Here is a 13,434-nt window from a genome sequence, read left to right as displayed (position 1 = left end):
CTTGCATAAAATTGAAAAAAATTTTTTAACTTTTCTCGCATTTTTGCATTAGTATCTTATTGAATTAAAAAAAAAAAATATTTTACTAGTATTTTTCCGTAAAATGCGGATATCTCAGAGAGAAATTATCGTAGCGAGAATTCCAAAAAAAACGAATTGAAGCGAAATAATCAAGCTAGTTGACTGTTTGGCCAGTTTTGGTCAGAAAAATTTTGCCAAGCCCGTGCAATCAAAACAAAGAAAGTAAAAAAATCGAAAATTTTTTTGTCGCTCGTTAACGGACGATTACAAAATAACCGTTAAACAAAAAAAAAAATTTTGCTCAAAGATCTGAAAACTAAAAATTTGTGATTGAGCATGCACTTCAACTCAATTAATGTTGGGGAGAATTTCTAGCCAAGTCGTTCAAATAACAGGTGGCGCAAAAGTAACCTTGCGATGTTTTTTGGCTGTAATTAAAAAAACAAAAAGAAAAACTTTGATTATTCTTGTTGATTATTTTTATTTGGTCTTTTAACCACAGTTGATTGCCATTTGAGCACTTTTTATGGCATTTTCCATCACTTTGGCCAAAACTTCCGGCGATAGGTCCTCACATTCTTGACGGATATTGTCTTTAAGAGCTGCAAGAGTCTGAGGCTTGTTGACATAAACCCACGACTTCAAAAAGCCCCACAAAAAGAAGTCTGGAGCGGTCAAATCAGGCGATCTTGCTGGCCAGTGCAAATCGCCAAAACGGGAGATTAGGCGCCCGGGAAATGCATCCTTCAGCACGTCGGTCGTGGCACGTGCAGTGTGAGCCGTTGCACCGTCCTGTTGGAACCACATGTTTTCCAATTCCAATCCATCAAGTTGCGGCAAAAAGAACTCGTTGATCATTGCTCTGTAGCGCTCACCATTCACAGTAACCGTTTGGCCCGCGACGTCTTCGAAGAAAAAAGGTCCGATGACTCCTCCAGCGAAAACAGCACACCATACAGTGACTTTGAGCGGGTGTAATGGCTCTTCGTGGGTTACACGCGGATTTTCAGTGCCCCAGAAGCGTAAATTTTGCTTATTTACGTACCCGCTAAGATGGAAATGGGCCTCACCACTCATTATTATTTTTGATGAAAAGTCATCTTCCTCTTGGTGGTGATTAAGGATGGCTTGAGCGTATGTTAGACGCGATTGGCGGCCAGCAGCTAACAGCTGATGCACCGTCTGGACTTTGTACGGAAACATCTTCAAATTTTGTACCAAAATTCGCTGTAAAGACCGTCGACTGATACCCATTTGCGTGGCACGTCGTCTGGTCGATGTCGACGGCGCTTCCATGACATCCTCGGCTACAGCAGCAATATTCTCTGCAGAACGGCTACTCCGAGGTCTGCCTTGCCTGGCAGCATCTCGTGTTATGCCAGTCTCTTCGAGGCGAGCGGCTAAACGCCACAGTGTTTCACCAGTAGGCGTTGGACGGCGAGGAAATCTGCGACGAAATTCACGTTGTGCCAAAGTCACCGACTGATTGTTGGTCAAATAAATAGTCAGCAATATTCTGCGTTCTGGAGCAGTGTAGCGTAACATTGTTTATTAACGTGTATTTTGCATGTGTTTACTACACAAATGTCAAAACAGAACTGACATTAGGGGCCAATCGCAAAATTTATAGCATTTTCTGATAGGAGGATTACTTTAGCGCCACCTGTTATAATCTAAGCGGTGCTAACTTGAACCATATATAAATATTGGATTGGGAAATAAGTTCGTAGTTTTTTACCGAAGACTTTTAATTTAACAAAAAACAATAGTTATATCAATAAGTTAATCAATTATATACGAGTATTCGCCGTTGCTGTTTACAACCTCTTCCCACCTCTAGACCAATTTCTTGGTGCCGTTCCTCCAAAAATCGCCTGGTCTGGTGTCAAAGAAGTTGTTGGGTCAGTTTTTAATGATCTCTTTGTTATCAAAGGTAACACCCTTCATATGGTTTGACAGGGAGTGGAAAAGATGGTAATCGGCCGGTGCAAGGTCCGAAGAATACGGCGGTTGGTGAAGGATCTCCCATTCGAGGTTTTGGACTGCGACTTTGACGACTTGTTCAACATGGGCCCAGGCGTTGTCGTGAAGGAGTATGGTTTGACAATGTCGATCAGGTATTTTTAGTCGAATTTCCTCTTCGGGCATTTCCCAGTGCACCATGCCCTCCCAATCCGACCAAACACATATCGAGCACACTTTGGATGAAGATCTGGCTTGACTCTCGGCTTTGGCATATTTCCTGGTGATACTCACTTCTTTCTTTGCTGCATATTGATGAATTGGCACCATTTTTCTTCTTCCGTGACGATTTAGTACAAAAAGCATTGTTTATGAACGCGTGTTGCTCAATGGCGAGCGAGATGCTGAGAAGCGATTTGAAGGCGACTTTCTTTGTTTTTTCCCATTGAATGAAGGTTATTGAGAATCGTTTTATGATCGTAGTTGCTTTTTTCTGCCCATTTACGACTGGTTTGGCGACCAATATCCTCCTGATTATTGCCTCCTGGGTATTCTATTTCTAAGTCTCAAAACTAATAAAAAATTAAATAACTCAAAAATACAATTAGAGCAGAAAGAGTTCTATCGAATGAATACTTACCCTTTGCCAAACAGCAAACAAATCGTTGTAAAATAAGAGAAAATATAAAAACGCTATGAACTTATTCCCCCACCAAATATTATTTTTATTATTAGGCTACTACATACGGTGCATGAGACAAGGTCAACCATAGTCTTGTTTACGAGAAAACAGAAATTGGAAGGACTCCGTCTTCCAACCAGTCAGGCTGGACTGAAGGCCCTGGAGAACGCGAAGCAAACCTCAAAGATTGTTCAAGAATGTAAGAAGAAGCTCAATTCTGTCGCAAGACGAAACAGGCTTGTACTTATATGGGTTCCGGGACACTCCGGTATTCAAGGAAACGAAATCGCCGGCAAATTGGCCAACCGTGTATCAGCGGTGCTCCCATAGGGGCCAGAGCCAATAATCGGAATCAGTTCCGCAGGAATCATGAACTGGATGGGCGATTATGTAGGCAATCTGCATAAAGAGCGGTGGTCCGGTCTAGAACGCTGCAGAACTGCAGAGTGTTTTGTAACAAATCCGAACAGAAAACTGTCAAACTTTCTACTAAAACTTAGAAGGAAAGGCATTCGGTTGATGGTCGGCATCATTACCGGACACAGCCCATGGGGTCAGCATATGGCCACCATTAGAATCATCGAGGACCCGGTATGCCTGTCATGCTTGGAGAAGGCGGATAGCACTGAGCACTTTCTCTGTGAGTGTCCTGCCTTTGCTAGAGCGCGACTACGAGTATTGGGTTCCGATGTCATGAGAATGAGTAATATTCGTTCTCTAAAACTGGAGGATATTTACAGATTTGCCAAAGAATCTGGAAAATTCTCACAGGTCTAACTATCTCTGTTTCTATTCTTTCCTGTCTCTTTCTCTGATACCTTTCTCCTTCCCTCCTTGACTATACACCCCCTTTCCAGAGCTTTAAATACAATGGGCTTTTCAGCCTGAGTGTTTTAGGAGCCACCAAATCTCCTGGTGCTCCTTGGCTCGACCTTTTCAAATTTCGAATTTTTCAAGGCTACTACACACTAAAAGAAATCTATCGTTCAAAGCCTGCCAAGGTATCTTATATTTTAAGGCCCTTTAAAAATTTTAGCATATTCTGTGGTTTATTGTCGCATAATTTATATGAATGCACGGCAATACCGCCAAGGTGGTGTAGCCTTTTCCTGCCCGGCGCAGGACATTCCCAAAGAATGTGCTCTGAATTATCAGTGTGCATTTCACAGAATCGGCAAATGATGGTCTCCATTTTTGTTTAAGTAAAGTCTTAGGCTCGCCTGTTAGGTAAACAGTTAAAAGTTTTAAGTATACTCTGCTAAGCGAAAGTGCTATATCAAAAATTTTGCTAGACTATCATCCATTATCTGTTATCCTTAGAACCCTCATGTCTAGGTTCAGAAGGTTCAGGCAGTCAATCACCATTTTTGAGGTGATTACAGTTGATATAAGGGCTTTCAAAGCCGCCTGCCCATCTGAAAGTATGAAAATGTGGGTTACTCTCATTTTCCTACGGAGACATTCTCTCACATATATCTCGCTGGCAGGTATTTCTGCCTGGCATATTGTTGTGTATATACCCAAAGGAATTGTGTTTTTGACTTTAGATCCCTTGATTCCCTCCCCTGTTGTACCATCTTCTAATTTCGACGCAAGTAAACCATATCAGGGACCCAGGTTTGAAGGTGATAGAATTATTTTGCCAGGCCGCACATTCATTAATAATAACTTGAAAGTTTATAAAGAGAATAATAATAATAAAGAATAGGAGTATGTCGAAAGTCTTCTAAGATCTTTAAATGCCCTTCCACATCCCCACTTTTTAGATCGGAGATGCCTTTTAATCTTAAAGCACTCAAACGGACTTCTATTTCACTTAAAATGGGAAATGGTGGTACGTATAAGAGTATATCTAATGCGTTAGTTGAGCATGTTCTCATTGTCCTGTTATACTGACACAAACGACGATTCCTTGAGTTCATTTACCGCTTTTCGTTTCTTAACTTAACGCCACCACGCTAGGGAAACGTAAATGACTATGGGTTTAACAACAGTAGTGAATGTCTAGTAAGCCATTCTGGAGCTCAGTCCACATGTTTTTCCAAAAAGTCTTGTACACGTAAAAACACTCTTGTGGTTTCTACAGTAACTTACTCAACGCATGCTGGTCCCACTAATGTGCAAGGACGCCTCTATCAACGATTGTTTCTGGCACAGCAGCCCTTTTTGGATGGCCAACTCGAAATTCATCTTGCAAGGATCTCCGGCCAAACGGCCACATTGGAATTCATTGTACCAGCGTGCCATAGTAGCTAAGTGTGGTGCTTCAATACCAAAAGTCGAAGTAAGTTGATCACTGCACTCCTGTCGCGATAAGGTGTTAGTGGTAATCAGAATATTAGATATTTTTTTGCATTTTCTTAAAGTATAATATCTTGAAAATGCTGTGTGAAAATTTTAAGAGAATCCGAAAAATACTTTTCGAGTTATTCAACAATTAACAAAGAGCACTCGAGCGCTCCGGAGCGTTCGAGAGCAAGTAGCTAGCAGCAGCTTCTCGGGTTAACATTCGAGAAGGTAAAATGCTACGTAGCCAACAGCAAATCGATATCTTGGAAGTTGCTGTGACGGCTAAAGAGCTATTATATGGCCCAAAAATAGATGACACAGTGTAAGTAATTAAGTAATTTGTATAACTCTACATAAATCGATAGCAAAACTTTAAATTCTTTTTTCTCTAAACAATGATTTTTTTAACAATTAGTTGTCGGTTTTTTCTCCAAAATCTGAAAAATATTTCCTGAGACCACCATATTGTTAATTATGAAAAAAAACTTCGATCAGGCGCAAGATTATCTATTAATAAAACTAATTTCTCCTGAGTTTCCAAGGACTTGTGATGATCACCTCAAGGGACAAACAGCGAAAACTTTTACAATTATAAATTTTTTTTTTGAAATCTCGTTAAAGTCAAGTCGAAACATGATGTATTAATGCTATTTTTTTATTTTTGTAAAATAAAGCAATTGACTAGCAAAAAAAAAATTATTGAAAATGATCATTTCTTCGGGTATCTGACTACCCCTAACTCCTTAAATCACGTCGAAAATTATAATAAATCATCGCATGAAAACTTGCACGAATTAATTTCAACTTTTGGGCGATATGAATTTTTTAGCTCACCTAAAAAAAAAAACAAATAAAGCGCGTAAGTGAAAACGTTTTATGTAAAAATATCGAATTACAGCTCTTCACACGTAGTGTAGCAAAGGCGTAAAATATAAAAGGCAATCATCTTATAGGCTAGTATAATGAATATTAAATTTTAATAAAGCAGGCAATTAAATAAAGGGTGGTTAAATTTCAAGGGCCGCTGTTGAATGTGAACCTCACCTAAACGACAACGACACCGTTGGACTTCTTTCTTTGAGGTTATTTGAAAGAAAAGGTGTACGTCGATAAGCCAGCAACAATTTAGGAGCTAAAGGATGAGATAATTCGGCACATTAACGGCATAGAACCTCAATTATGCCTCAGCGTCATCGAAAATTTGTAGCATCGGATGGAGGTGTGCCGAAGCCGCGGCGGCCATTTCGCCGATATTTTGTGCCATACGTAATTGAGCCATACCAATATTATCATAATAAAAAGAAATGGTAAAAATTTCTTAAAAAATTGTATTTTATTCAAAATCAACACCGGCCCTTGAAACTGAACCACATTTCATTTATAAAAGAAGGCGTAAAAAATATTTTTTTCTCCTATAAAAAAACATACATATGTACTTGATAAAATGTATTTGCCATTTTTTTTTTAATATTACATTACTCGCTATTTTTTGTAACACTAGGTGGACATTTATATATGGATTCATTCATATTTCAATTTATTTTTTTAACTTTTTTTCCGCTGCCTTCTGCTGCTTTTTGCTCTTATTCTTCTGCGTCTATCATTTTCCACTATTTGATAGTGGTATTTTTTTCTACTTTGTGTACTCTTTTTCTAACTACAAATTCATATTTTTTCCTTCCTCCATTAGTTGGTGGTGCATGAAATGAATCGATTGGGCATGATTGTCGATTTGTCCCACGTCTCAGTGCCGACAATGCTGGACGCGCTGAGCGCTTCGAAGGCGCCTGTGATATTCTCGCATTCCTCCGCACATGCCATATGCAACAGTTCGCGTAATGTGCCAGATCATGTCCTGCAGAAAATTGTAAGTTTTTACATTTTTGCCATTTAACAAAATTTTTCACATATTTTTTCACTCTACATTTTCTGCATATTTTTTGTGTTTTTTTATTTTTTTTCGATATTTTTTTTTTCTTGCACCACATTTACCATTTTATCATTTCATTTTCATGCTATTGCATTTGATTTCATTTTGCGAACAAGTTACGAGCAATATAAGCTCTCAATGGGAGGTTTCTCCGCAAAGCGATTTTCCAGTTGCTCAAGTTGGCATAAAAAAAACGACAAATATATGTACATCTCTACATATTTATAGCGAACGCTATTTTATTCGCGAAACAACTTCAGTAAAAGTGAGCAGCGCGCAACTTTACTCTCGAGTGTACTCTTTCCCAATCAATTGGTTAGTTAGTTGGCCGTTTGGCTGCTTGGCTGCTGCACAAAGTGTGGTAATCGCAAATAGGCGATGGCGGTATGCAGCATTCAAAGTGTTCTTTAAACGGCGGTGGTTGGTGTCTCACAGGACTACTTTAAAAATTCGTATCGCTTAAATTTTATAATGGACACACTTACCAACACAAATGATGTGCTGTGCTCCTGCCGTTGCTCGCCATTACCCCTTCAATGGCAGCTCATTCATATCTCGTATCTCGCAAAATGACTCTGTTGTGCAACGGAATGCATGAAAGTTTTGCAAAGCATCAGCATACCTATGTATGCATGCACTTCTACATATTTTTACAACTACATATACATATATACTATGTATATATATATGTATAATACATAAATAAGTTTGTTTGTATTGGTTTTGGTTTGTTTGGCATCGTTTCAGGCTGTCAATGGCGGTTTGGTGATGGTCGCATTCTATCCACATTTTCTTAGCTGTTCCAGTCAGGCGACACTAGAGGATGTTATTGGTATGTAAATATGCACACATACAAATGCATTTACTTATATAAACAGACTGTGGTCATTGAATTATGACCTTTGTGAAATTTTTATTTTAATAGTTGACTAAAATAAAATTTTAGATAGAAAAAATATATACGGCCGGGCCACAATTAAGCGCAAATTACAGCAAAACGTATATACCACCTTCATCAAAAAGTTCCTCGAATATAATCAGAAAACTAAAATTATAAGCTTATTCCTTCAAAGTACTCCCCATCAACTACAGGCTGGGCCATATAGCGTTTGCTTTTTGAACCACCTATTTTTTTGAGAATGGTAACACAAATGACATGTCAAATGTGTTCATAATTTACGTAAAGGTTTGACATTTACGAAATGGGACGCTACACGCTTGAACAAAATTGGGAAATATTGAAAACCTATTTCCAAAGTGGTGAGTCTTCTTTATCTTTTCTGATTTTCACATCGGTGGCTACGTCAATAAGCAAAATTGTCGAATTTGGGGCTCAGAAAATCCACACGTTACTGTAGAAAAGCAAATGCATCCACAACGAGTCCCTGTTTAGTGCGGTTTTTGGTCTGGCGGCATCATCGTGCCATTTTTTTTCGAAAATGAGCGAGGAGCCGCGGTTACAGTAAATGGCGAGCGTTACCGTGACATGCTCAACGAGTTGTTTCCAAAAATTGAAGAGGATGACACGGACGACATTTGGTTTCAACAGGATGGTGCGACTTGTCACACTGCCAAAGTTACACTCGAATTTTTGGCTACCGTTTTTGAAAACCGAATAACCAGCCGAAATTCCGATATCAATTGGCCGCCTCGGAGCTGTGATTTAAGCCCTTATACTATTTTTTGTGGGGAGCCGTTAAGGACAAATGCTATGCGGACCATCCAGATCCCAAACCATCGGAAATGTGCTTAAATATTGGGTTGATCGAATGGCCTACTGTAAAGCCAGTCGTGGCAGTCATTTGAACGATATTATTTTTCTTTCATAAATGACAAATTCTAAAATGGTCCACCCTATACAGGGCACTTATGCCAGCGTTTCGAAGCAAAACTAGAAAGAAAGTATATTTTCAGAACAGCTATCACAGCCGTCTTCAATTTTTCCATTACTTCCTTTTGGCTGTTAAAACGCGTTTCCCGTAATAATTCTTCGACTTGAGCAAACAGAAAAAAAAAACGCTGATAGCCATATTAGGTGAATTCTATGGTTGCTGAATAGTATTCCTGTCGTTCTTGTTCAAAAATGCACTTATAATGATGGCATTGGGCGACGGAGCGTTATACTGGTGCAAAACCGGCGAGTTGTTTTCACGAATTGCTTCACGTAAAAGTCGCGTAACTCCCAAATAATAATCCTTATTCTGTCTGTCGTTCCGTGAAAAATTCGTGGTGCACAATACAGTAGCAATCTATAAAATCCATGAAAATCGCTTTCTTTACTGACGAAAAACGACGTGGTTTTTTTAACTTAGTTCATTCGGAGTTCTCCACTCACTCGTCTAATGTCCGGATTGCGCACTGCCTGTTGTACTCATTACCCAGGGCTCGTCTCCAGTAGTGATGCGTTTGATGAATGTTGGGTCGGATACACACTTGGAAATCATGTCTTTGGCGATATCAAAGCGTTCCCTTTTTTGCATGAAATTCATGTTCTTTGGGACTAACTTTGCAGTAACACGGTTCCAGCCCAAATAACTAGGTTGGTATGGTTGCCCAGGGAATTGGCACACTTGGACGAAGAAAGATTCGTCCTTTGTGATACCATTATGAAGGGGGTGAGGTGAGAGAGAAAGACCGATGGGATGCAGGGAGAGGGCGGGAAGAAGTGGTGCTGGGATGGTTAGGAGCGTGCGGATTACGAACGGTGATTATGTTTGCGTCAACCGCTTTATGCTGCTGATGAAATTCATCAGATTTTTAATGTCAGCGTCAGCTATATCAGCAGGCGTGGCAAAGAAGTAGGAGCCAAGATGCCTGGATCTTAGCCCCGCCAGAGGAGGGCAGCTAAGGAGAAAGTGCTGAGATGATTCCACCTCATCCTCCATACATCCAGTGCAAAAAGGATTCGCGGTCCTTTTACTTAACGACCAAATAAATAACTACAACCCATAAGCAATGTTCAAATCCTCTGAAAGCTTTTAATTTGGGTGGCTCATCAACTTTCACTTTATTGGTGTTTAATCAATTTTCAATGTACGTTCGTCATCCTAGATGGCTGTTTTAGAGTATCATTACAGTTTCTCAACATTTATAAGGTTTTCGTTCCATTGAATCCATTTTTAATGAAACATTTAATATATATCCCTCGTTGCAAATTCAACTTTTAGTGCCGTGTCGTCCGCGTAGGCAATCACCTTGCAGCCCAGATAACCCAGATAAATGGTGAAAGAACACCCCTTGCTGAGTGCCCCTACTCACCACACCACTCTCCCATGACCGTTCTGTCGCTAAGCATTATGTATATAAATCGGGTAAAGTCTGATCTAACCCCCTGTTTACCCAGAGATTTAGAGTTGGCGTCCGGAAGAACCTTATTAAAAGTCTCCTCGATGCCGAGGAATATATCTTTAATATATACCTTTAAAAATTCAGGTCACCAACCTCTGACGAGACCAATTTTATCTCCATGCCCACAGGAGCTTCCCGAACTGTGGGTCTTTCTTCTTCCGGCATATCCGGACGTGCGGGGGCATCCGCTCTGGCATCGGTTTGGTAGACTTTACGGACTACTTTTTCGATACCATAGGTGATGACCCCGTTTGTTTCAGGAAGAGGACCAAGAGACCCTGCATTTAGCAGAATCAGTGGCCGATAGGTTCCCTCAGTGTTCACCACCTTAAGCACCCTCTTATTGTGCGTAGAAAGTTTCGGATTGCATTAGCAGGATTTATTTCATTTTCTCCAAAGCAGAGGGTTCAGAAGGGAGCCAGACAGGTGTGTGCGGACGAATATACATATCTTTTTTGTCCACCACCTTCAGCTTGGCTTCCTTCCATACATTGAGGAGGTCCAGGGTTTTCCCTTACTACCCTCATGACCGACACCTTTCCACTCCTCCCTGGAAATGGCTCGCCTTCCTGCCTCTGTCCATAACTCCAAGCGTTATGGAGATTGCATGTTCAACAACTTCGACAAATGATTTAATCAGATTGCTACCAATCCTGGGCCTCTTTGCGAGGGAAATATCCTCCTACTGGGAGCGTTGCCTCTCTACGCCCGAGTCCGGTTGTGGCGCGTCCGCATCCACTCCCTTTCCTCTACCTTCCTCTGCCTCACCAAGAACCTTCATGGCCTACTCAAAGGTCTGAGAATGCTTCTCAGATAGCTGAGAGACATTTTAGTCAGCATAGTGCTCCAGGATTGTGGTAGCCAGACGAAGGTCAGAGAAGGATCGTCTACTTTGTTCTACTTGCCATTTAAGTCGAACACGGGGTCTCCGAAGAGACAGGCCCGAAGCCCTCGGAAATCTAATGCGCGACAGCTTAGTAGTACTGGCTACCACATCCTGTATCGCTAAATTAGAAACTGTAGACGGTTCCGCCTGCGGTCTGCTAGCTAATGTAAGCGGATTCCCACTTGTAATGTCCAGATTCATGCTGGAAGTCGGTTCCGATCTCGTCGATTCCGACACTTTACTGCCACTAGAAATTTCAGCCCTCGGGGCTGCCTCACGGAGAATTCGCAAGAAGGCGATTTCGCCTCTCCTGTTGTTAGATTGGTTGTTTTGGGACCCGGTTCCGATCTCCCACTACCACCTGAAGCTTTTGATATGGTTTTGTTTGCATTGCATTTATATTTATTTTAAAAATGGTCCCCACTTGAAGCCGCTATCCAAAGCCCATGAAGTGTAGTCGTCCCTTAGAGGTCCCATGGTTGTTTGTGCCATGGCAGGTAGGCCATGCGAGGGTTGACACATGACAACGTACGTTCAGAACTAGACCGGACGGGAGTCATCTCAACCGCACCTACATCGCCAACCCAAGATACTCAGGAAGCAGAATACCGCAATCACCAGCTCAGGGATGAGAATGTACAAAATGTAAAAGTGAGATTATTCCAAAGAAGAATGCAAGGGGTCGTTACCGTTCAGGCTTTTAAAAGGCAGTTAAGACCGCAGATCATTTAGTGCTACCCAGGGTGCACCACACGAAGGCGATCTGCCCTACACCCCACCACAACAGAGTGGAAAAGGGAAGATAGGGCTCTGGATTAGAGAAGGATTTGCTCGTAAATGGTGGCTAATTACAATTGGGTTAATCACTTTAAGCAACTGCTGAAATTCACCAAGTGTTTGATATCTAAATATATTAACGGGTGATTTCTTAGCTATTATAAGTAGAAAAACGTTACAATATTTATGCTATCGCACAATTTACATAATATGATATAAATCTTAATTCTACATCATTATATTTATATATTTATCACAGGTTTCGGTTTTTTAAACGATTTTTTCTTTTTTCGAAGGAAAAAACTACTATGAAAAACCTCCGCTTTACATCTTACAAGCTAGGGTTAATCTATACGCATTTAAGTACAGTACATTAAGTACAGTACATCAGAATTCATTTTAGAGGTATGGTTCCTTCGGCAAAGTTTCTTATTTTGATCCCTAGAATATGATTTTCACAGAGCAATGGGCGATTTTTTTACCTCCCCACAAATCAACCCGGCCTAATGTGCATGCATATATTGACTTAAAGTCGATGCAAATTTTTTATTTTCTTGCATCGGAAAATATAATAACTCCCAACAATAGATGTAAGCTCCAATCAAGGTAATGAAATGTAAGCGCCAATCATGGGATGTGTTTACAAAAAACTGAGATTGTGTTGTTGATATACGAAAAAATTAACCAATAACACTTCGTTGCCGTCTGAAAAACGACAAAAACGACGTTGCCAACTAGAACACTTCGCCGTCTGAAAAACGACTGTTTGGACGAGTGTGTGAATACATGTGAAATGATCGTGCAGAATTCGGCTGCCGAATTTCCCAAGTGACTTCCCAACTTCGGCTGCCACAAGTTCCCCTCATAATTCGGTTTCTCCATATTTAATGAGCAAACCTTTTAAATCTATTGGCCTCGGGTGACGTTCAAGCATGCTTGACTGAGCTTTGTGTGTGTTAGTGCAGTCGGGTGTCGTCGTGTCACACATACTTGTTGTCGGCTTTTGAATGATGAAAATCAAAAATTTTTGATATTAGCGTCAATCAGCCGACACGCACACATATAAAGTTCTTGTCAAACAATGTTGACCGTCACCAAAGGCCATATCATCCGTGAACGCCATATACATTGAAACCTCTCTTGGAGAGAGAATTACATTGAGATTTGTATTTGTTAGTTTGAAGAGGCGAGTACTCAGCTGAGTTAAATATGTAAACAAAGCATGTAAGTGCATATAGGATATCTGCTACTACGCTGATGACTAGAATTTGTTTTTTGGAAGAAGATGAGTAAGCAAGATAATTGAAAAATTATTTTTTTTTTTGTGAGTATTTTATATTTGTGAATACATATAAAGGGTGATTTTTTAGCTATTATCTTTTTAAACAGTTGGTTTAAGCAGCTGACGCACGTTTCGTGTTTTGTTTCACTGTCACACATCTTCAGTTTGGTCTATAATTTAACCATGAATCGCCTTACAACCGAACAACGGTTGCAAATCATTGAATTTTATTATAAAAATGCGTGTCCTGTTAAGAA

The 13,434-nt window shown here is 40.3% G+C and overlaps 1 protein-coding gene across 1 annotated transcript in view; it reads left to right on the top strand.

Moving 5' to 3' along the window:
• LOC129251831 (dipeptidase 1) overlaps positions 1-13,434 on the top strand; it is a 142,353-nt gene that overhangs the window by 107,291 nt on the left and 21,628 nt on the right. The window contains exons 7-8 of the mRNA XM_054890862.1: positions 6,645-6,821; positions 7,632-7,716. Of these exons, the coding sequence (XP_054746837.1) occupies positions 6,645-6,821; positions 7,632-7,716 (262 nt within the window). The remainder of the gene's footprint in view (positions 1-6,644; positions 6,822-7,631; positions 7,717-13,434) is intronic.

This window comes from Anastrepha obliqua, chromosome 1 (assembly GCF_027943255.1).
Source record: "Anastrepha obliqua isolate idAnaObli1 chromosome 1, idAnaObli1_1.0, whole genome shotgun sequence".
Classification (NCBI taxonomy): Eukaryota; Metazoa; Arthropoda; class Insecta; order Diptera; family Tephritidae; genus Anastrepha; species Anastrepha obliqua.
This window is presented reverse-complemented; position numbering and strand designations above follow the sequence as displayed.